General features: G+C 38.8%; 1 protein-coding gene across 2 annotated transcripts; it reads left to right on the forward strand.

Moving 5' to 3' along the window:
- Positions 1–403: 403 nt before the first annotated feature.
- slc16a12b (solute carrier family 16 member 12b) lies at positions 404–24,958 on the forward strand. Of its 2 annotated transcripts, XM_088917188.1 has the most exons (9): positions 404–1,019; positions 4,915–4,966; positions 5,055–5,142; positions 7,557–7,814; positions 15,448–15,551; positions 18,345–18,488; positions 19,707–20,295; positions 21,460–21,719; positions 22,762–24,958. In XM_088917188.1, exons 4-9 carry the CDS (start codon positions 7,705–7,707, stop codon positions 22,983–22,985), a joined length of 1,431 nt encoding a protein of 476 aa, XP_088773314.1. In that variant the 5' UTR covers positions 404–1,019; positions 4,915–4,966; positions 5,055–5,142; positions 7,557–7,704; the 3' UTR covers positions 22,986–24,958. The 2 variants fall into 2 exon arrangements, with proteins under 2 accessions (XP_088773314.1, XP_088773313.1); XM_088917187.1 differs by lacking the exon at positions 404–1,019 and having other exon boundaries at positions 4,904–4,966.
- Positions 24,959–25,449: the final 491 nt, after the last annotated feature.

Consider the following 25,449-nt stretch of genomic DNA (forward strand, 5'->3'; position numbering starts at 1 on the left):
TACAACAATCATTTGACGGCCCCCCTGCAGTACTACCGCGGTCCACAGGTTGAAAACCACTGTGCTAGACAGCTTAAATATAGTGCATTATATATATATATTTTGCTTTTTTAAAAAAAAATGACACGACCTTTAAAGCTCCTGCACACTATTGAAAACAATTAGCACCTTCTGTGTTCTGCAAAAACTCGTACTTGAAACATAGCACTGCATTAACAACAATGATAATGTATGTGCAAAAATAAAAAGAATACACAGTACAGAATGCCATAAAGCCAAGCTACAAAGCATTAATTGCATGAATATGTTAGATTCTACATTAAATTAAGTTAACTAATTAATTTGGTTAGAGTAACATTATTTCTACAGCACGTCACCGAAGTACAGCCCTTCCCGTGCCAAGGTTACATCACATCGTGCATTAAGTTACCATAAAATGAAGCGATGCATTTCGTCCTCAGTTGAGGAGAAGGGGTCGGAGTTTATATGGCATATTTCACCGAAATATATTTTTTTTCTTGCGACTTCAGCTTCCTCATCAGCAGAGATTAATAATAACATCGTTATCGCCAAGGCAAAGCGAACTCGCATGTGTCGGTTTTCAGCAGTCTGACGCCTGGGAGCGCTGCCCTGGTGCTAGTCCTCTGCTTGGGCTGCACGTGCACGCCTGAGGTTCTTCTGCCCTCGCCCTGGGCGCTATAGAGAAGATGAGCAATTACATCACCGCAGCCGGATAAGAGAACTTGAAAAGCTACTTCTTAAGATGGGCGAGTATGCACTTCTAAGCGAGGATTTTTGCAGTTAATTTGGAGCAATGCGAGAGGACACAGAAAGAGAAGGGGTAGTCCGTGCAGGATAAGGCATTTTTTATTTACCATAAACCTGGTAAAAGTTTTTGGGGGCGTTTTGTTTTTCATTGTATCGTTTTTTCTCATTTTTAGAAGAAAAGTTTCATGTTTTAAGACATGCTAACTCCAGATACAAACGGATAATTGGATGTCGAAGTTGCACAGAAAGGGGTAAGTTTTGGTAGGTTTTTGAAAATTGTAAATACAACATGTCTTGTGTAAAATAGCATAAGTATATAAATATCGTATCACGTGAAGTACTTAAATATACAATATACTTTAAAATACATATAATAGGTCGTACGTGACCTGCTTTTGCTTTTTTAAGCGTGGTAAATTAAGTACACCGTCTGCAGTAACTCGAGCTACCCAGCTCACGTGAGGAAGGATTTCAAGAAAATAAGTTTGATGATGTATTTTAAAGAAGCTACAAATGAAATAAATAAAAAAGTAAAGATGCACAATAAATTATATTAATGGAATTAAGACTTACACAATACCAAAAAAAAAATAAAGCTGCTGTACTTCAATCTTCACATCAATCTTCAATTGAGCTAGACCGATCAATTTGCTAATCGATTTAAAAGATTTCTTGGTATTCAAAAAATGCTAAGAAAGCGCAGATTTTAAAATCTTTAAAGATTGTGGCTGGGATCTCCAGCTCAGGACTAGGAGAGCCCCTGTCCGGCATGTTCTTGATGTAACGATAAAATCATCTAAATCTAAAGGACTGGAACAATTCAAGAAGATGTTTTCTTATTCTAAAATATTATACACGTTATTTAGTGATCACCGGGTAACAAATACCAGAAAGCTCTTAAACCCTCAAGGACCTAAGTTCCCTCAACTAAACAAAGTACTTGTTTAGCTGATCAGCTTATAAATGTGTTTAATTAACAAAGTATTGATTTAGGGTGACCTATAAGACAAATTGGACTAGGGCTGTCTGGAAGCAGAGTTAGAGACCCTGACCTTAAGTGTTACATATGTTTAGACAGGTATCTGGGCTGTGATTAATACTATTTACCTGTAGAAAGAAAAATAAACACTTGTTTTTCAAGGCTGTTTAAGGATTGTTTATGGTGTGCAGGTCCACAGTGCCTCAGGCTTTTCTGAAGAGACTGATTATTTGCATAGAAAGGTTATTTCTAATACTAGTTTGCCTGCTTTGCTCTCAAAATATGGAGCTCTGCAGCAGCAGAAATGTATGAAGTAGCTGCAGCATGGTGCAAAATGTTTTCCTTTTTGTTCCTTAAAGGTTTTAATGCTGTTTTTAGTTTTTTTAATTATTTATTCTGTATGTAAAAATGGATCTCTATTGTTAATGATGTATTTAGCAAATTGCATATGTACAGCAGGAGTGTAACAGCTTTGTGCGGAAACATTGACATTTGAAACATTGAAATCAATGGTATTGAGAAATGTGCTGGAAGAGTGGGTGAACTGTGATATAGCAGACACAGACCAGTATGAACACTGGAAATAATTTATCTGACAGCGTGACCCTGTTTAAATGTAAGTCAATTAGTTATATAATATCTTATTGAATATCTTGTAACCTCTACTGTATGGACAAGGGTTTTAAAATATTTTTGTAAATACTGAAGGGGCAAGTGAATGCAGTTTTAAATAATTTTGATTGTGCTGAAAATCATTACATTTTTCAGGAGCCTACAAAGTGCCTTGTATACTGTAGAAATACTGCAGTCCTTTGCAGGAGGCCTCACAGGTGTTAGCCTTGACACTTATTGAGCCTTTTTATGAAAATGTGTTTATTTTTCTAGGCAAAACCTTAGGAAATGAATGGTAAGGCTATCCATCTCGATGTAGTTGTCATGTTTTGAATAGGAAACAGAAGTTTTTAACTGAAGTTCAGGAGACACAATGACAACCACGTCTTTTGCCTTAGCTGTTTTAAATCACAGTAATCCCTGATGCTGTTTCTAAAAGATATATATGTACACTTAATATGCAAATCTATTTTCTTTTTCATTTTGTATGATGTACCACTCCACCCTTCATCTCCACCTTTGCTGTCGCCCCTTGGTTTACTCCTTACTCTGCAAACACAGGACAAACATAATAAAAGGGTACTGATGGAAATGCTAATTAAAAGTCACAGTTTATAGCAGTTGCATGTCTTTTAGCACAGTCAAGCAGTGGTGGAGGTTTACTGTTTCACAGATGTCATTATATTGAAATGACTGGCACAACTGAAGCCCCGTCTTCAAGTGTGAGTGTGATGAGAACAGCTCTTCCTGCCCCTGCTGGCAGCATGTAGAGTGCCAGTGCCTAGACAGAGGAGACCTCTGCCATACCCAAAGACCTGGCCCTCTGCCACAGCTGAGTTCTCCACTGTCTAGATTTCACAGGGGCGTGACATCGCTTCTGTACCTCACTCAGCACTCTTGGTCAGTTTGGAAGCTAAGCAAGGCTAGACGTGGGGCGAGTATTGAGATGGAACAGATGGGAAACCAGGTTGCAGCTATAGATGGAAGAGTAGGTGGTACTCTTCCTGGACCAGAATTTCCAAACCAGTGCCCTACTATGTTAACCAGGGACACTGTGCTGTCAGAGGAGTGATTCCTTTACATTAGACGTTAATCCATGGTCCTGAGTACATGGTATTATGACGCAGTGCAGACCTGGAGAGTGTCTGTCTGTATAACAGGGCTGAGGAAAATACTCGCAAGGTCCCGGTGAAGGCAGGCTGACAGGCGAGAGCTGGGGATGCGCTGGGCTGACTGGCAGAACAGGGGAAGAACTGGGCAGGCAGACAGGAGGCAGAGAGAACAAGGAAGCTGCGCAGCCAAGCAGGTCAGGTTTGTTGCTAAGGATGCGTAGCAGCAAGGAGGCAGACAGAGAGACAGCTGGCTGCCAGGTCCTGTCTCAGAATCAGGATCAAGGAACCACACAGATTGAGGTGGAATACAGGACTTATAACTGTGCGAGGAGCAATTCCATACACTGTTAGGAAGCTGAATGACAGGGCGTCTCACTAAGGACAGGGCAGGGCTTAAGTGACCGGCACGGATGAGGTAAATATCCTTTAAGTGGGGGAATGTGGTATAGATAGCCCACCTGATCATGTCCTCATGGCACTGGGAGGTGTTTGACTCCACGTACTAATGTGGCCTGTTGACATGGAGACCAGGAGCTGCAAGGTAACACTTGGTCTGTAAAAATCCAGTAGTATTGTTCATGAGAGCAGAGGTCAATAACCCTGGTGTGCTGGATAATTTCCACTATGGTCTTGACCAATAGCCTATATAAAGTCACCCCTTACAGTTGGTGAAGCAGTTTCTCACTTTGCCACCTAATCTGCTGTGGGGCTGCTGGTGCAGAAATGTGGCCACATGTTACCCGGGTGGATGCAGCACTCCATGAAGTGGGTCTTCTTTTTACCTTGTCTTATCTTATTTTATCTTATCTTTTTACCTCATTTTCCCTTCGGGGATCAAAAAGGTCTTATCTGTCTTTATGCAAAGCACTTTTAGATGAAAAATGCCTCTTGAAATCAATTAATTTGAGTTGATGGGTAACCCATTTCGGTTGATGGGTAACCCTTAAATATTCCGCTCATCTGTGTGAGCAGTGTGCCAGGACAAAAACCAAGGCAAATGATTGACCAATACATTTGTTTGATGTCGATTGAGGTCAAGATAAAATGGTATTAAACAAATTCTGAGACCTTAAACAGTCTATAATTGAGCACTGTGATAAGAACACAAGAAAAGCTTACAAATAAGACCATTTGGCCCATTTAGCTCATTTGGTAGTTGGTAGCTAATTGGTCTGAGGTTCTTGGCCAGCCATGTCTTGAAAGAAACCAAGGTGTTAACTTCAATAGCATAGCTGGGTAGCCTGTTACATACTCCCACAACCATAATATTTATTCACAGGCCAGACAAGATAATCTCTATGGGAAGTTGATAAAGAACATTTGTGGTTTCTGTAAAAAAACAAAAACTTCCCTAATAGTTGAAGTCTCCTCCCACCTAATGCATCCCTCCTAAAGCATGATTTAAAAGTTACACAACTGTTCTCTTGGTTTTTGTTTTCACAGACTAATGAGTGCTTCATAGAATGTGGAACGAATTAGCGCTCAGCATGGCTAGGTATGTAGTATTTCACTGAGGTGATCCATTGGTTTGCAGTATACAGACAGTCGCATCACTGAACTAAATCAAACTTTCTTGTGTTTAGTAGTAGGTTTCCATTGAGCAGAACTATGAAAGCTCTGGCTAGTATGAAGCCAATATCAAGTGCCATGTTGGTCATTGTCAGTTTCCAGGTGAGTCTTTTTTTTACTCAAACGTTATCCCTTCTGCCAATGTCAAGGATAGAAAGTGTTCGGAATAACATGAAACACTCATACTGTTTTTCTGGAAATTTACAGTGAACTATAAGGATTATATTAAATGTCTTGCCTAAAATAGAAGCCTAAGTTATGCATACATGCTTGGTTTTTTAGAAGTGACAATTAAATGCTTTACTGTATAAGTTGTAGATTACTTATTATGCTGTATACATGACAAAGTAATGGCCTGCGCATGTTTAATCTTTCATTTTACTGTTAAATTGCTGGATAATTTTTAAGCAAGGTGGAATCTTCTATAAATTGCACAGTATTTAGTATGATTCGTGAGAGGTCTGTTTTGACCCACACCAGAACTCAGATGTCACGTGAATCCCAGCCTTTGTTCAGCTACTCATTGTGAGTGTGTACAAGCTTCTGGTTTAACAACGAGTCTTTTCTTCTCCAAATTTAAATCTCTAATTGTTCAGTGAGTCATGTCTTCTTTCTCCATCCATTAATGTTTGTTATTTCAGAAATAAAGTTGTCGGTGAAGTTATTTTCAAACGGTGCTGCTTTGTTTACAATACTACAAGGTGTAAGGTCTCACTTCTTATACTTAAAATACCTATTTTTGTATTTAATAAGTGCTGTGAGGAACTCATATAAACTCATGTTAGTGGTGTAGTGCACTGAATAATGTTTTTGCATTTTGTATATTTTCATTGTATAAAGCACAGAAAACCAAATGCGTAAATTCAAAGGAAATGGATAAATAGATTTCATTATATTTAGTTAACAGATACAGCAATTTGTTTAAATTCAAATAAGCACTGGGCACAGTTTATGTAAATAGAGCACACCATATTCAGGAAGTGTGTTTTTGCTTTGACCAGCAGTCCTGCTTTATAAAACCTCTCAGGAAAAAAATGTGAATCTGTAGCACACCTGCAGTGTGAATCCTGTTGCTAGGGGTGCTGTTGGCATGGCGTGACTTTTTGTTGTTATTTTTTTCTCTTGTATTTCCTGTGTAAATGAGACTAGAGGAAATTCTTTGGCATCACATCAGAAAGAGGTGGAAGGTTCGAAATATGTAGTGACTCCTCTGAAAAATGCATTGTTCTCCCATTTAAACCTTCATGTTTGAAGCCAGAGTACTGTATTCATGACTAACCCCTCAGGGATCAGGGATGTTTACAGTGTAACATGTTAAGCATGCTGTTGTTTTTCTAATTTCGCATTAAAGCCTTTCACAAGGCAGCAAGCCCCTCCTGGTAAATAAGTCAGTGTTGTTCAATCAGAATTCAGCATGGAGCAGCACAGAAAAGGCCCATGCAAATGGATGATGTTCTAATAGTCCAAAGCTATACTATGATGTTGCAGGAGATAGCTGTTGGGTTTGGATGCAGTGGGGTGTTTGTTCACCGCATGAACAGTCTTTCAGTCTGTTGGGTGACTCAGCAGAAAACTGTAAGGGAGGAGTCTTTCCTGACTGGATTGAAACAAATGAAATCAAGCTTGGATTCCCTTTAGGATGGTGGCTGTGCCCTAGCAACACACACTGCTTCCCCAGGTCCCTGGGAAACATCTGATAAAAGCACTATCCCTTGGTTAGGAGATACAATTTCAGACGTCAATCAGAAGCAGAAGATTCACTCAGCACCCTCCAAAATGATCCACTGACACAGAGTAGTTGAGATGTCAGTTTTAAAAGACACAAATCGCACTACATAGTTCGGTATCTTTTCTGGTGTTCCATTTGAAAATGCAAAATCATTTTCTTTTTACTTCACCTGATTTAGCATAAACTAACTTTTCAAATCAGTAAATTAAAAAGTGCAGAATAAGCAGAAATACACTACACGCATTTTGATGTGGACTATTTTTAACATGTAAGCAATAATATTCTGAATTTTTATATTTCTGTTTAATTTTCCTTTTTAATGGGCATAAAAGAGAACCATATTTTGAAATCAAAGCCAATAGATATTCTGGAAAAGCACCTACAAAAGGGAAATTTGAAACATTAGGTTTACAAAATTGCAGCAATCAGATAGTTGTCCATTAAAAGTGTTCAGAGACAATCTCACACAAGCCTCACTGCTTTCAGAGAAAGCATGAGATGTCAGAACTGTAACTTGTAAAGTTAAAACATAACAGCCAGGACAGTAACCTTGAAGGTATTCTGTCAAGACAAAGGGAAAACAGTGCAGACCAGGACTGAGAAGCATTAAAAAAACAGTCATATGAGTTCACTTCTCTAAATATCCAATTCTGTACCGTTGAAGAAAAGCAAAAGGTGAGCTATACATCAGAGGAAAGCTACTTTAAAAAAAAGCAAATTCTGCCTTTTAGTAACTTTTCCTACCTCTATGTTTCATGCATTTTTTAATGTTTGTGTTGTTTTCTAGAGGAACTGACAAATCCCTCTTCGGATAACATTCCATACATTCTGTGCAACACTGAGCGCTGTGGCACCGAGCGAACCGCGAGCTGGGGCTCAGCGCTGGGAACTCGAGCTGGAAAAAAGGGATTAGGAGTGCAAGCTGCGTTTCAGCCATGGCCCAAAGTAAAAAGGAGCTGGGAGTCGCCCCTCCTGATGGAGGCTGGGGATGGATGATTGTCGCCGGCTGCTTCCTTGTCACTGTTTGCACCCGCGCGGTCACCAGGTGAGCTGGGAAGCGCATGCTGAGGCACGCTACAGCACAGGCTCGTCTCGTACTAGAACAGGAAGAGCGAAAGACTGCATTTCTTGTAAAACTACGTCAAGTGTGTAATGCTTTTAGTTTACTTCAAGGAGTGCTATAAAAATCTGTGACACAAGTAATATTGTGCTATATGTAACAGGGTTCCATGTGCCATGTCTAAATAAGTAATAAGAGAAATGTATTTCTGGCAAATTTTTACTTTACAGCTACAAATTAAGTTGCTGAGCTTTTATACTGTGACCTGCATTGTATTTTTTCCTGCAAACTGTGGAGGGCTACTTTGACTTGTTTTGTAAATAGTTTGTTTGTAAAGGATTTGCTGTTTCACTTGGGGGCATGATGATTGCTGATTGTGCTTATTATAAATGTGTTGTCTGTGCAAAACCTGTAACGCTGTTAGAGATCTCTAGGTAATTTCCCTCTCCTTAAATGGGTGTTCACTATTTATAAAAAAAAATCGAATACAGTGTGTTCAGGGAAAGACAGCACTGAAAGCTGCGATGAGCAGATTCTATATTTGTTTTACCACTGACCCATTTTCTAGTGGGAACAAGGCTCCCCTTCACTGAATTTGCAGGAGGTAGCTTGTGTTTCCCTCAGATTCTGTTCCAGGTCGTGTTACACTGGGATGTCCTGTAAACATGGAGCTTCGTGTGAACATGTAATGAGTATGGATTGAGTGTCGGTCTCTTTGGGCCCTGAAGCATCAGGTTTTGCAGTTTGCAGAGAGCAAAGGGATTTTTGGATATACAATGTTCGGAAGGTGCTGCATTTTGTACATCAGTGTACAGTCTGGCTGCTTTATGTTTGTCAGAATAAATCTGTCGTTGATTCCTTCTGCAGAACTACTAGATAGTACCATTTACATTGCGCATGGGCCATTAGCATTTTCCTGTTGAGATCATATTAAGGTACAGAAATTGCTTTGTTCCTGAATGTGTTTTCTTGGGTTGCTTGAGAAGAGTTAACATTCCTTGGTCCACAAGTTCTTTGGTCACGTGCCGTGATCTTTCAGAGCATGAAAAATGTCAGGCCTTCATGTCTGTGAAAATATGAAGGGTAATTTTAACTGCACTCACAAATTAAGACAAATGTTGAAAGACCATCACACAAGATTTAATTTACATGGCAATTTTTTGCCCAGTTGTGTTGTTAGAAATCCTTCTTTCTCTCAAATAAAACATTTTGTTGCTCCCTTATTCTTTAAGAAGTACAAAATAATCTATTTAATTAAATGCTCATGCTAAACTACTGTAAAATGGATGAAGATTAATCATTTTTCATGTCTCTCATAGGTTTAATATCCACGTAAATGCAAGTGCATGCATTATTTTTTTCATTCTTTAGGATGCATGAAAATAAACATTTTTTGTTCAAGTGGTATTTTACAATGTATAAATTCCTGCTTGGGTAGGAAAGGAATAAAAAGTTTTTTTCCAATTTCCAGTTTAAAACAGGCATATTCAAAGTAGAGCTGTTGTAAACTGGAAGACATTAGGCTTCCTCTTTACACAGCTCTGCCTGCCTAGCTATGTGTGATAGATATACCTATATATATTTTACTTGTTCGATCAGTGTGAATATACAAACTGTTGTGTGAGCTTTGGAGAAGGGGAGTTACAACAATGACAGTACCTCCAAGATACATAAATAAAGTTTTTCAAGGAACTGAGTCAAAATCAATACATTTAATTAGTTTTGGATCTAAGCTGATATTCAACGTTTCAGATGTTAAAAGTGTTATATTTTCATATCCTTTTAGTATTAAATATTTATCTTGCGGTAGATTTATTTTATGTTCCTTATTGGTCAATAAAAGAAGTCTGGAAGCACAATAAGCTTAAGTCACTCAACGTGGTTGCTTTTTCAGAGAGCAGGCAGTGAATCAAAGCACACCCATAGATGAAAAACACTTTCAGATACAGTAGCTTCTACTTTAGCTTCTCAACTCCAATAATGTCATGACCATGGATTCCTCAGCATATTATGTGTGTCCATATTAATAGTAATTTTTACTGATTTAAGTTTTTTACCTAGTAAGTAAGGGATAAGGTGCAGTGTAGTGTGGTGACTGAGTATCTGGTTAGTCCCTGCTGCAGACACTACTGTTGTCCATCTCAGTCCATGTTATTATTACCTGTGGGGCTACATGTCACTGTTGAAAACTCTGGGCTGCCATGCTTTCCAATAATGACTTGAAGGTAGCTGCTGAAAAAGTTAATATAATGTCACCTGACATGGTTCAGGTTGCAGTGCTGAATTTCTTCACGTTTGGCATTTGGCTAAATGCAGACATAAACATATTTGTTGACCATATTTGGAAATGGTGTGAATTTCCAGTTTTAAAGGATTAGAAGCAATTTATTTTGGTAAATATTAGGCACATAAGAATGTTTACAGTCAAGGTGGCAATTCAGCTCTTTTAGCCCTGTTGGTGGTAGCTATTTGACCGAAGGATCTCTTTTCATTTTTGTGAAAAAATCTTAAATGATTTCAGCATTACAATTGTAACCCCTCTGGAGGTGGTACACAGTTTTGGCCTTTCCGTTATAACAAGCAGTCTGCAGCCATTGTTTGTTGTTGGAAGACATTCTTGGATGCCTAATATTAATACCTAATATATATGACTGGCTGTCTAAAATCAGTTAAATAAACCTACAGTAGCTGAAATAAAAATAGATATATTTAAGTATAGACACACATGCACAGTATAAATAAATCACACGAAGGAGCAAGATCTGGTGTGACGTGATTTTTGTTTGCACTAGTGTTTAGGGCTAGGACTGTTCATATTAAGTGATCTGTAGTGCGTGATATCACTCTGCCATAAATATTTTAATTCCATGTACAGTAGAATTGGTGTCACGTTGTCTTCTGCACTGAAGGCATTAAAGCTTGAAGAAAGTCGGAGGGGTTTCATGTGATGCTCTTCCTCACTGCAGTATTCACACAACTAGATGTCTGTTCTCTGTACAACAATGGTCTTTTCTTCTTCCAGATTACATGAAACAGCTGTGGAATAAAGCTCAATAACAGCAAAATCTCTATAGATGGGGTGGTCTTGGGTCTCTTAACCCCCTTTTTTCCTTCTCCAAATAAGGGCTGCTTTTGCACAATCATGTTTTCTTAACAAGTCAAAACATGAGTAGCTGGAAGAAAGGGTTCTTACGAGCAATTACCTGTGTTCTTGATAGTCACCAGATAATTATTTGTATCCATCTGCTCAATGGAAGTCGTGAAACTGAAGTAGCAGAGAGCTCGTTGTAATGTCCTTAATTATAGGGTGGTATTCAGTTGAATAAGTGTGACCAATATTCTATAAAAAAGTTTGAGTAGGAAGCTGTGTCAGCATGTATAGGCTACAAAGGAACAGGTAAAGGTTTATTTCATGAAGTAGGCTTCATAGCTGAAACCTTATGCCTCTTTTCTTTTCATTTCACCATGGAATATTTAAACTTTCAAGTAGGTAGCTGCATCAGCCTGTGTAGGCTGCAAAGGAACAAGTCAAAGGTTCATTCCATGCTGAAAAGAGAAGAAAGGAAACACAATGTTTCGGCTGTGGAGCTGATTGCAATAAATGTTTACCTTTTCCTTTGCGATATTTTATAACGTATGTTTTCAACACCTATACTGAATTTATTTTATTTAAATCTTAAGGTTAGCAGATGATAAAAAAAGTCCCAGAATCTTCATTTAGCTGCTCTATAAGATTGATTTGAATTCCTAAGCTGTTTGATTTAAAAGGTGTAGATCATGAACGTCGTCTATATTTAAGAAGGAAGTATCAGCAGGCTGATGTAATTAAAGTTAGCTACTAACACAGCATGTCAAAATAAACCATAGCAGCTAATTGCAGCTGGAAAGGGATCAGGTTTTCTGTCTGAGCAGCACGTGAAGATCTGCTGATCCGAGCTCTGTTGTTGGAGAGCTTCCACACCAATGTGGGTCAGAGCGATTAAGCAGCTTTGGCCTACACTTTTCTTCAGTTTAGTATACCAGGGAGTTTCTTTGACAATCACCTTCTTTGCCAGACCTCGTCCTGGCTCCAGCTTTTGGAATTGGCTACTCCAAACTTCCCTTCCCCCTTGCTTAGTGAACAATAATGGAAAATTGGCTTTGTTAATCACATTTTATTTTTAGTTGTATTTTCTCTTGTTCTGCTCAGTTGTTTTATCAAATATAATTTTCCAACATGTCAAAAATTGCTTTCCCCAACTTTTAGCAGTTCAACGCAAAAAGACCAGTATGTTTTGCCATGTGTTGAATTTCAAATGCCGTATAAATGGAAGGCATGTCAACTGGATTCTTTTAGCCTAAATCTAATCTCTATGGAGCACCTTGACTTGATTTTCTACTTGTGTCTGTTCAGAAACATTTGACTCTCAGCTGTAATTGTGGCTAAATCTGAATCCACCAAGTGTTAACTAGGGAAGGTGAGTCATTGCAGTGCAATTGCTTGCAATCAACGTGTTTTAGTTTCTTGGCAGTTTCTGATGACACTTAACTTCTATCACCCTTCGAAGTGTTCAGTTTGAGTACTGAAGTTTTGATTAAAAATATTAGCTTTTTAAAATAATGTGTATGCATCAGTGGTAATTCAGCAAAATGGAACTTCATTGGAAGGAGGTAAATACTTTGGCGAGGCAGTGTGTAATTTGTGTCAGCCTCATTGGAAGTCTGCACAGATTTATTTGTATGTTTTGGTGGTCTGAGCTCGCTTCAAAGTGAACGTGACAGTGATTTAAGCCATTTGATCTGCTGGGAGTGAACTCCTCTGTTTGTTGCTGTGCCAGGAGAAGCAGAAGGGTCATCACTGCGAAGTCCTCTTCGCGCTGAGAGAACTGCAGCAGTTATCTGCTGTGTGCAGCACACTGTTTGTGCAGCTGCCGGTTTGTCTCTCTCTGGGCTTGTTTTCACTGCTCTGAGCAGCCAACATACTGACCACATTAACTGCTTCCTTTTCTTACTGTCGAGTCCATTCTCAGTCTTCATTTGACGAACCTCCCTTCAGCCCTCAGCCCTTCCAAAGACCGGGCACATATTCTCCGCTGTAGCCTGAAAAGGAGGGACACCAAGGTATGGGAATAGAAATGCTAAAAGCAAGAGGATTGATTTAAAATGAGACATGCCAGCGTTGTCATTTTGGCTGCTTTCTTTTTTAAATTTTACATTTCAAGGGAAGGTTGCAAACAAAAGGACTAGAGGGGGGCTTTTCAGGCAGTTTTGCTTCTTTGGTCATTAACTGTAGGTTGTTTTGCAGAATCAAAAAGTTCATTCAATTATTAATTTTTGTGAACAAGATATTTTAATTTTAACTTCTCAGATACAATCAGAATTAAAGTAAAAGGCAACATTATGCCCTCCACCCCAGAGCCATAGACTTGGACCAATTATTCTGAAGTCCTAATAGAGCACTGCACTCTTCAAAAACAAGTATCAGGCCAGGGTATTTAAGACATTGTTGTGTTTACGATATATCATGTCCATACAATATACTGTCCATTTTCATTAGTATTTACAGATACTGAGGTAAAAGGGGCAGAGGTATGGGGTGGAAGGGGTAGGGTATAGGGGTAGAAGAGGTAGGATTATAAAGGTAGTGTAAGGGTGTAGGTTAGAAGGGCTAGATTGATGAGCCTGAATTGGAGGTTTCCAAAATATGGCAAACAACAGATGGGAAGGTAGACACTTTTGAATTCCCATAGACATAGAAAACTGGGTACACAGGAATGTTTACAAATAAAATAATCAATTTTTCAGTTGCTAATTAACACTAAAATCCCATCTACTCTATCTGCTTTTGAAAGAAGCCATGCTGTCAGTTTCATTAACTGTACTGGGTAGCTTTTTCCAGACTCCCACAATCCTTTATGTAAATAAGTGCCTCTTAGATAATTATTATTCTTAATAATTCTTCTTACACACATATACTCATAGTTTCCACTTGTGTCCCCTGCTTTAGTTTTATTTTTCTAACCCTGTTTCACAAACTTTTTTTTGTTTCAGTTGCATATAAACATTTTGAAATGCACAAATTATTGGCAGTTTTACACAACATGTTACAAAGCTATCACAGTATGTGCAACAGCAGATATAATGATATGTTTACCTTCTGCAGTTCTATTCCACAGGAAAGACACAGGGAAGGTACCTGTAATGAAGCGTTCTTTCAGGACCCTATGCAGACAGCACAATCAGGGGAGGAGTGAGGAAAACACGGGGTAAAAGGCATGCAAAGGGGCTGGAAGGAAAACAGGGGGCGTGTCCATGGTGCGCTGGTGTTCGGGGGAGGTGTGGCTGAGGCAAACAGTCCAAGGGAGTCCGAGACAAATCCATGAGTGTAGCAAAAGTCCAAGACCGGGTAATCCATCGTGACAGACAAACAGAGTGAAAAGCCGGAGCGGGATCCGGCAGAGGGTCAGGGGAATAAAAGGGGGTAACAGGACCAGGCGCTCCCTGATCCCAGACTCAGAATGTCAGGACGATGTGATGAAGCCTGTGCCATGGAGTCGCTCCTGGACTCGTGGATAGGCGGGCTTCCGGGAGTCCATCCTCCAAAGCTGAGCCCCAGTAGGCAGGAACATCTGGGTTATAAAGCACAGGGGACTGGAACCGGAGGCAGGTGCGGGAGATGAGTACAAAACCAGGAAGGGCTGGAGCGTCCTTATGAGAAGGGGTTTACGAGCGTGACAGTACCACTCAAAAAATACTTTTTCATTTATTAAGCTTGATTTATCCAGATTTCCTTCTGGAGATCTCCAACCACACAGGGGAGGAAAAACATTGTAAGGGAAAGTTTGTTTTGTGTTGTGAATGTGTTAGGTGACCCCAGGCAACAATGCAGTGCCAGCCCTGAGAGTTCAAAGGTTACAAGGAAGGTCACTCGTGTTTTTATTGCAATGAGACGCACAACAAAGCAAAACAGTCTAATTTTTACAAAAAATATTTTCTAAAACTTTATTTTTATACACTTCCCTTCCTGTTTTTGTTAGTATATGTATCTGTTTTTCAGGCACAACTAGTTATAGTTTAAGAGCTGAGAAACAGGATTACTTGTTTGACAAAGGCTCTGATTACACTCTACTCAGAAAAGACACATGATCTGGAAACTGACAGCTGTTTACTAATGGCGTTCGTGTAGTATGTGTTGTGTGGAGCACTTCGAGCGTGGTCTATAATGTCATTTTGAGATGATGACACTGTGTCAGTATTTGGATTGTATGTCTGCCTTAATGCAACAGAACACACTTAAATAGTTCAGTAAATTCAGTTAAACTTCCTTTTGTCACCTTACTTTACCAATAGTGGTTTGAAAATTATTTTACCTCATAGTACTTTTTTATTATTACTTTCTTGAGGTGGTTAAGGATTTACACAATGTGCCACTAATGGAAATGTAATAAAGAAGCTTTTTAAAATGATAAAAATGCTCATGTTCTGCTTGATATACAGACAATGATGGTGTTTTGGTTCCTTTTCAGGTTTCTGTACTTTGTTTGATAGTATTTAAAGATCACATGTATCCTGTGCTGACAGACAGTCATGTTTCAAAAAATGCATTTCAAACTCCTACCTTATTCCTTTTGTCTTTCAGATGTATCTCCATATTTTTTGTGGAATTTCAATTGCACTTTGCGCGGGATTACTCAGGAACAGCGTGGATCCACTCTTTAGTGGACTGTACCACAATGCTGTGTGGTAAGGAAAATGTTTTTTAAAATGTGTAAAATATAGGACTGGTATTCAGACTGAATTTGGTTACCTTGTTTCAAACCTCTGCTAAAAGTAAGCAGCACTATCAGCAAACCAGCCCAGCTGGTTTTGGCCTTGCTTGCTCTTAGTTGTTAATTCATTCAGACATTTAGGTCGACCAAGTGAACGCAGTGGACTTTACTTCAATCCCTGCATCGGCGGTCCCTTTGCAACTCTGGATTACATATTAACTCAGGTGACCTCAGCTGAAATGACAAACTGAGTGAATGCTCTTCTCTGTTGTGGGGCTCAGTTACACGTTATAAACGTGCAGACAAATTCAGTAATATCGTTTTGGGGCAGATCCTTCCAGAGACTTTGCAGCTTCATGCTGGAGCCAGAGCAGTGCCAGCTGAACTCAGATGATGCACATCATGTATGATGCAACCAGCTGACAGAATGGCATGTGGTACCATTGAGCTGGCAGCCAAGGTTACCATGAGGTTGAAAGGCTCTCAGGGGAGGAATGCTGTTGACCCATTTCGGAAATTCAGAAGGCAGTTTTTCTTTGACCTACTGTATAGCACTAATAATAGTGTATGCCCAGTTACCATTACTTAGCAAATAGTACAATCCTGGCCCAGAAATAAAGCACTTAATATATGTAGTGTTTTATTTCATGACAGTACAATTGTCTTTTTTACTCATAAAAATTAGAGCAGAGATCAAGTTTTGAACCCAAAGAAAATGTGTTGAAACAATTTTTTATACATTCAAAATAGATTCTAGAGAGTGTGAATTCAGAAAAAACATTGATATTTAAAATGTTATACAGATACAGCCATTCAAAACAAGTGGGGTACTCTGCGGTACAACGCGGTGGGTGTGTCGCATCAAAACTCGTCAAAACGCATCATTTCGCGTCATACCGCTTTGTGGAGTGAAATTCGGCATAGCCAGCAATACACATATCAATGGAAAGTCTTATACTACTGCTTGTGCAACAGTACATTAATATAATTATATCATTATTTATTTATTTAGATACGCGATTCCATATTATAATCCCTGTTAATCCAATTCTGAAAGTATGCTTTTGTTTACTCCGATAACGAGCATATTCGCAGAAAAACGTTTCCGAAATAACCACATGTAAGACTTTGATGCTTAAAATGTTAAGGGAGAAATGGAATACTGGTGTGTATTTTTTCTTTTAACTACCAATACCAGCAATATACAGTTTACATAATATGTTTATGTTCCTAAATGAATATCGTTTATGACCTTCAGATGCGTTATGCTCCTATTCTTTTTATGCTCAGCTACTAAAATGTCCCTTTAGTTGTAAAATTCCATATAAATATTCAATACTAAGCGCATTAAAAAGTAAAGAGATTAAATGATTAAATCTTTTCACTACCGACCAATGCACCACGAGTGCCCCTGTCAGTCATTCTGGCCAGCCAATCACGTACTGTGGTAGGGCGCGGTGGCTCGTGTGTACTTGTGTGTGGTACGGGTTTGTACCGCGAACTTTGAATGGCTGCATCTGTATGTGGGATTGGTACAGTAACCCCTTGGTAAAATTTCCAATTATGTGCAAAGTCATATTCTATCCCTATAGTGTACAGTAGATTCATATTCCTGAATTCTATATAGTATTAATTTTCACCTTGTTTTATTATTTGTGCATTTGTACAGAGCATTAAATTATTGTCTAAAATGTTCTAAAGCAAACAAATCACAAACAACATCCATTGTAAATAATTTGCCTACACCTATACTATTTCCCCTATTTCTCATTTTACAGACAAAATTCCTCTTTAGGAGATTTTAAGTCCGAAGTCCGTTAAAGCGAAGTACGTTAAACTGAGGGTTTACTGTAATATGAAGGCATTGCTATTTAAAGGAGGACAATATTCACAATGATTCATTCATAAAGCTACAACAGTTCAGTGTATTTTTGCAAGTTCTCAATGTTCTGTTTCAAGATGTTGTACTTCAGTTGTTACAGTCAGTTCTGTGTTACAAGACTGTTCTGCCGTGCCATCCAACTGCAGGAGAAGTTCAAGGAAATTTGTTATCTTAAACAATGCAAAAAACAGGACTGATCCATTACCTAATTCAAAAACAATTCTTGGGAAAAACATTTTTTGATTGTATGGATTATGCAAAATGATTTGCAGTGCTTGGAAAACATGTAAAATGAGCTAGGAATTACAGTGTTGATATTTGTATCATTTCTGTGTGTCCAATACTGCAAAGATACTGACAATTTGTAGAAATCATCGCCATAGTAGATCAGGTTTCTAAAAAGAACATTTTTGAAAAGAACAGAAGCGATTGCCTTTCTCAGGAAGCGCTGATACTTTCTAGAAGTATTTCTTTAGAGTTTATTGTGTTGAGTCCTTATTGACTACTTTTGCAAACAGTGTTCTGCAACAGAGTGATTTAAGTATGGGTTTTGTGTGTGTCAAAGCTAACAGTACTGTAGCAGTGTCTCTCAACCTGTTCTGTACCAGGGCCCAGCTCCCTAAGATCCTTGTCCTCTGAGAGCTGCTTAGGCTCAAAATTGAACGATGAATGATTCTTCCACTGTGTCTGCCTCTCGGGCTCTGTCTGCGAGTTCACATCGGGTACTGGTCAACACTACTCCAGGGACTGGCGCCAGCAGTTGAGAAACATGGTGCTTTAAGTTCCACACATCTACAGCTGTGAGAGTAACCCATAGTTTATTTGCAGAAATAACCCCTAATGCATTTGCAACCCAACATTCTTTATCTTCTCGTTTCTCTACAGCACCTCTTGGTAGCTTAATTGGGAATCGCCTATCCTGCCGCATTGCTATTATTCTGGGAGGGTTTCTGGCTTCGACGGGCCTTGTCCTGAGCTCTTTCGCCACAAGTCTGGAATACCTGTATCTGACACTGGGAGTCCTCACAGGTGGGGATATGTGTGACCTGATCTCCCAAGATCAAGCTCTTAGAGGTCATTACTCAGGCTTAGGAAGTTGTTCCTCCAACTATCTTTAGACCTGGGCTAAAATATAGTCGGTATGTAAAGCCAGAGAGATTGTAATGACTGAAAATCTGCCTCTAGAGGGCACCAAAGACCGGTATGATGTGTCATGTCGGCAATACAGTATACTGTATATACTGTAAATTATTGAATTATTTGTTAAGTGGTTAGAATGCACATTTTTACATGGAAATAATTAGTCATGTGTCAATGCATAACAAATGTTAATGGAACATATGGTGTTTGGGGTAAAAAATAGCTAGTGGTTTTTGTAGTAGAATAGGAGGGCTTTTCTAGAGACTACTGTTAAAACTCTGAAACAAAGCTTCCTTCGGATTGTGTTATGGAATTTATGTTGTGGTGAGTTTTGGAATGACCTTATCATAAGGAAGGGTCTGTCAGTGTCTTTCAGAGCTCTTTTTTAGAACTTGACTCAATAATCCATGGCTGAGAACTGACCACAAGCTTGGTTTGGGAGTGCTTACGCTTTGATTTATTCATCATTCACAATAATAAGATTTAAACCCCATTTACAAATCAGTGAAAAAATGTATAGCATTCTTTTAACTGTGTTAGATTTGTTCTATTGTTCTCAACTTCACAGTTTAATAAAGCCATAATTGAAAATGAAGGTAAATATTGTACATTTTTGCCTGCCTCTCACTAGTGTACCAGGGGGCCCTGTTCAGATTGAGAGGGGAGAAATATCCATGATTTTGGAGCACTTATATGAAAAGAAACGATGAACAGGCCATGTAAACAGACAAATGTTAAACATTTCACAGCTTGGAGAGAATGAATGACTCTTACAGCACTTTCTAAAGATAATCATATCAGTTTTGTGGGTTAAAGTGTTATTCTTGTTCTTATACGCTGTACCACATTGTGAAAACAAAAATAACATATCCAGTTTTGCAGTATTTTGTCAGTTGCCACTATCTTTCCTTACATAGTATTATAATAAAAAGTAAGTGTGAGTATACTTCTTATACCTTTTTATACTAAGTATACAGTATATGGTTGTAAAACCATAGAATCACATAAGTCTTCTTATTTAATTGTCTCTTTATAGCTGTACAAGTAGTGAAGTCTGTGTGTATTTGCACTCTGGATAAGCACTTGGTCTGTCTTTCTCTTCTCCAGGTATTGGGTTTGCGCTCTGCTACACCCCAGCCATTGCCATGGTTGGCAAGTACTTCTGTGAAAGGAAGGCGCTGGCTTATGGGATTGCTATGTCCGGCAGCGGGATCGGGACTTTCGTTCTAGCGCCGGCGGTCCAGCTCCTGATCGAGCATTACTCCTGGCGTGGGGCGCTCCTCATCCTGGGGGGGTTTGTGTCGAACCTGTGCGTCTGCGGAGCCCTGATGAGGCCCATCACTCTGAAGGAAGAGCAGCTGAGCAGCGCCTTGTCCGTCGACGCCGAGCATGCTTACAAAACGAAGCAAAAGGACTTGAGCTCGACCCCGGCGCAGTTCCTGAGCAAGGACCATGGGCACAGGTGCTTCTGCTTCCAGTCAGTGCAGGAGTACCACTTCCTCCTGATGCCTGACTTCATGGTCCTGGCGGTGTCCTTCCTCTTCCTGGCATATGGCTGCAGTGTGCCCTTCGTTTATCTCGTGCCTTATGCTCTGAACGTGGGGGTGAGTCACCAGCAGGCGGCCTTCCTCATGTCCATCCTGGGGGTGATTGACATTGTGGGGAACATCACATTCGGCTGGCTCACAGACAGAAGGTAGGTACTGGAAAGGGAAAGACCAGTTTTTTTTAGTCAAGCTGCAGCTCAGATTGTTAAGAAATCACAACCTCATTTTTAATCACAACCTCATTTCATTTACGTCAAGAAACAGGGTGAACAGAACCATGTCAGGTCTCTGTTGTTCCAGTACTTACTGTATTCTGCATGTTAGCAACTTTAGTTTTATTAGTTTTAGCAGGTAGTATTAGTAAGTGTAGTGGTAGAGCATGTAAAATCAAGGATGTAGGGACTGGAGAGTTAAAGCAGAATATTGTACCTCTTGGTATATGAGCCTACTTTTGCCCTGTGTTGTTTCCAGCCCAATGCTAGCATGTCTTTTTAGATGTGTTAGTGTGTCCACAGGTGTGGCAGTGAGAATGATCTCAGAGCACGTCAGTACAATTGCCTTTGCTTCATGTACTAGAGGAAGGCACTTTTTGTGATTGATGCGGTTGCTCTGAGTGGACTGATTTTTGAGAATGGAACTGTGGCAATACAGAGATCTTTTGAAGTGTATGAATGCAACATACAGTATAACAGCATAAGATCTGACCTGCAGTTTGGTGTAGTTTGTTTCATTTTTGTTTTGCACTGGATTTCTCTTGGTGTTAATAATCTGGTTGATGTGTCTCATAGCTTAGAATTTTGATATTTTGCTGTGAGATTTACGGGTGTTTCAAAATGCTCTGCTGTGGGTGTAACAATAGGAAACTGGTTTTGAGTAAATACACTGTAGGTGTGTGTATGAAGAAAATATTTGAGTGAAAATCAATACATTACGAACCCTGATTCTGACTGAGTTAGACGTTTTCCTAATGCAACACACTTTTGAGAAAATCCATCTAGCTATTTATTTCAGTACCTACAGTAGGCATATCCATGAAACGTAATATATTTCACAGTGTTTGTGCCATTTGTACAGGTCTGTTTATACAGTGACAAAGCGCCATTTTTTGCTAAACACATCTGAAGAAATTACAGATGGGAAAAGATTATTCACAGATATAGTTTGTTTTGCTTTCCACACTGATTGATCTGATTTTCTAACCACTGTTTATCGTTGCTTACTTGTGACCAGCAAATGCTGTGGAAAAATAATAAAAAGAGATACATAATTGGACTTCAGTTTAATTCGTGTTTTTTTGTTTGTTTGTCTCACAGGTGTTTAAAAAAGTATCGCAACATTTGTTACCTGTTAGCAGTGGGTCTGGAGGGCCTGTGCTGTCTCTTCATCCCTATTCTGAAAAGCTTCCCACTGCTTGTTCCATTTGCTGTGCTCTATGGGTATTTTGATGGCGCTTATGTGGCCTTAATACCTGTTGTAACATCAGACGTCGTTGGAACAACATACCTCTCTTCAGCTCTGGGAGTTGTGTATTTTCTTCATGCAATTCCTTACCTTGTGAGCCCACCTATTGCAGGTCAGTGCTGCCAATTATTAGGCCCTCAGCAGAATGTTTAACAGACAGTATGTGGCTGACAAGACAGATTTCTAATGTATTGCAGTTACAGAAATCTATTAACACATTTTTGCTGATTCATGATGTTTGATCAGTTTCAGCTGGTTCCTGCCTAATGTGTAACTCATTTTGTTCCTAAGAATGCATTTAGTGTACATAAAAAGGGTTGCAAACAAGAGGGGGCCATTAGCCCCATCTAGACTGTTTGGTAGATAGCAGCTAATGTATTTGAGGATCTTATCCACACATTTCTTGAAAGAAGCAGAGTATCAGCTTCAACAACATGGTTTAACTAGCTTGTTCCATAGCTGCACAGTACTTTTCTGTATAGAAGAGCTTATAGGTTTTCTGTTTCTTAGATAGTGTGTATGCATTCTTGAGTATGTCAGCTGAAAGCATGGCGTCCTTCAGGTAGACAAAGGCCTTGAAATCATTTTAACATGCTCGAGAGCCTTTTATGACTTGAATGATGAATGAAATGGAGGCCCTCAAAAGGCACATCGGAGGCTGCCCACGTGCTATATTCCAGCTCTGAAAAGCCCTTTTCAGATTGTTGGGGTTTAAAAAAAAAACACAGAAGCAATACGTTACATGATCCCAATCCATAGATAAAAGGAACTACAAAAAGAGTATATTTTTGCTTGTGTTCTGTATGTGGCTAGAGAACAGAGGGTACTGAAAGTAATTTATTATATGTTTTGAGAGTTAAGTATTCATACTTCAGAAGCAGGAGAATATTAGGTAAGCCTGGTTCTCTCAGTGAAGATGAATGTACATTTTTATATATTTATTTGTGGGATACTTTTACTCCTTTTTTGCTTTTGCAATTATTTACATAGCTTGGTGATTTACTGGAACAATTTGGGTAAAGTAGCTTGTTCAAGATTAGAACAGCAGAGTTTCACCTGGGATTTGAACCCACAACCTTCCAGTTACAAGTCTAAAGCCCTGGCTGCTGTGCCAGCAGTGCTGTCTTTCATGTACCTGTGCTTTCCTCCTGCAGGCTGGCTGGTAGACAGAACTGGCACCTACACTGCAGCTTTCCTCCTCAGTGGGCTCTCCCTCATCTCCAGTTCACTGTTGCTGAGTGCCGTAGCTGGGATCAAGAGGTGCAGAAGAAGACAGTCAGGCACTTACACCACTTCCACTGAGCCCAAACTGCAAGACTGGAAGAACAAGCAGACCAACTACTATAGTGCTTCAGATCAGGAACCAAAACTTCTGTGAATGAGAGACATTTGGCAAGCTACCTTGATAGGAATGAAGAATTCTGATTATTTTTCACTCAGTAAATATTATTATTGCCTGTTTTTGCCAAACCAAAGTACAATATTGTTAAAGTATATGACAAAAAAACAAAATTGTATTATTATGGAATTTTACTTTTTGTATACTTTAGTTTTGTGGGGGGTTTTGTGTGTGTATATGAATACTTTACTACTTTCCCAAAACACGTTTTTGTAAGTTAGTTATTGATTTTTTTGTGTGCAGATTTTATGCTTTAATGGGCCATATCTGTAAGATTGTTAATACCAATAAAAATGTTGGGTGTAGATTCTTAAAAGCCCTCATAGCATGGCAGTAAAATAAATAATTTCATACTGAAACTTTGCCTAGAAGGGACTGGTGTGGTAAGATAGGAATATGAATAGAAATATGAAGTGCATGTGTGTGCATATATTGTATATGTCTTTCTTCTTGTAGTAGGAATGAAAAAGGGTGATGACTACGATGATGATTTATATATATGTATTACCATCACCTCAAGCCCCTTTATTCAGCTACCCTTGTACAATTACCCCTGATGATTTTGTGGATTGTATTGTGCCATCTTCGTCTCTGGCTCTCTGGATCCACTTCAGTATTTCCGTGGTCTGGCAGTCTCCAGACTGTTGCCAAGCCTGCTCGCTTTTGATGCCACAGTGGTGCCTCATGGTTTTTATTAGGCTTGAATTTGCTTGTTTCTCTTGCCTTATCCTGTCATTATTCTGGGCACACATCAGGCTGTACTTCCTTGAGATGTTAAGCAGTCTTAGACCATTTATGCATTCAGTGTCCTTGTTGTGCATCTGTGTGTTAGTACTGGCAACACAGGTGGGTCAAGCATATTTCTTTTCAGGCACAGAGGCAGTTGCTCCTTCAGAATGTGCCTGATACCACAAAAGCACTTCAGCCCATTGACTCTTTACTTCAGACATCTAATTTCCAGCTGATAGTATTGTGTCAGAAACAGTATATGTAATTGCTGACTTCTTCTGTGATCACACCATGTATTCCATTTGTCTTGTGAGAAAAATATATTCAGGTTTGCTTTAGTTTTCTGTAAATTTATTTCCAGACCAACTGCAGTTTTCTCTTCTTGCCCAGTTTGAATTTGCAGTTGTATTTGTTTTTACACAAATATAATGATGTCACCAGGTTCTGTAATTGTAGTGCTTTGTTTTCTCAATCCAGTATCCGAACCATTTCTTTCAGTATGATTATAAATCATTTGGGTGTATTGCCATTTTATAACATGTGCTTCCCTTTTTTGGCATTTATAATGTTATAAAAATAATATTTTGAAGAACTGAACAGAGGTTGTACAGCACAGCAATTCTAGTTGTTTTAAAATTTCAAAAGAATAAAACTTAATATACTAAAGATATTACTTAATATAGTAAGGTGCCTTATGTCAAAACTGGAAAAAAAAATTGAGTGGCTTATTATTTATATAAAGATGACCAAAGCATGCTGATAGTTGGTTTTAATTTCTATAACTTCAGACCCTTCTTCTATCAGAGTTTGGTAAATTTACAAATCAATTTCTATTCATGGTGTCGAAGTTACTTTTCTTTGGAGTTCATGACTAGTCAGAAAATGTCAGAACCTTTGTTTTCCAGCTTTATAACAGTGTTACTGAAAGCTCCATGAAGTCTGCTATAGGATTGACCTTTGAGGGTATCAGGGATCTGTCAGTTACCTAAAAAAACCTCTTCTTATCTGTTTTCCTTGTCTGTTTGCATGTCTTGTGTCATTTTCCTTATTTTGTATCTAATGCTTGTTTGATTTAGAAATATGCAAATGTTTGCCTCTAGAAAATAATACAAAACTGAAATCCATAAAGTGAGACGGTGCTGAAGTGTCTTGGTACAATATATTGTATATTAAAATATACTGTATGTGGCTGTCAAAGTTTAAGTTAAAATCTTTTGTCATCATCTGGCTCCATCTTGTGGAATAATTTGAACAATACATACAAACATTTTTGTTCAACAGGGAACGGGTATTTCTTGATTAAACTGATATTTTTAAATTCTTCGATTTTTGGCACGTCTCTATATTTTCGTTTTCAGTACCATTTTAATTGTATTTTTTCCATTTAACTTAGTATTATTCGAAGTATTTTGGGTTTTCTGTCACTGGGATCTCAGTCAATTATGAAGGCACATTTTTTGTTGATACTGACTTTTAAAAATAAAAACTGACATTTTTTAATATGCAATTGCTGTATTAAGATATCTGTTCATTCACTGTAGGTATTTTGTCTATGGAGGAAATAAGATTTGTTTGATGTTATTTGTAATGTTTATCATGGCAAATCATGGTACTGTATATATTGATTAGACTCTCGACTCTAATTTCCTAATGAAATAATTTTGCAGATATACACATTGATATAAAAACAGATTATCCTCGCCTGGACCGGTTT

The sequence above is a fragment of the Atractosteus spatula genome, chromosome 5, assembly GCF_055471065.1.
Source record: "Atractosteus spatula isolate fAtrSpa1 chromosome 5, fAtrSpa1.hap1, whole genome shotgun sequence".
Lineage (NCBI taxonomy): Eukaryota > Metazoa > Chordata > Actinopteri > Semionotiformes > Lepisosteidae > Atractosteus > Atractosteus spatula.

Bases quoted from the DNA above. Each gene is read 5' to 3' on its own strand.
- slc16a12b (XM_088917188.1), top strand. From the start codon at position 7,705: ATGGCCCAAAGTAAAAAGGAGCTGGGAGTCGCCCCTCCTGATGGAGGC. The intron at 18,489-19,706 runs GTGGGGATATGT...TCTCTTCTCCAG, and splicing joins GACACTGGGAGTCCTCACAG to GTATTGGGTTTGCGCTCTGC. The intron at 21,720-22,761 runs GTCAGTGCTGCC...TTCCTCCTGCAG, and splicing joins TGTGAGCCCACCTATTGCAG to GCTGGCTGGTAGACAGAACT.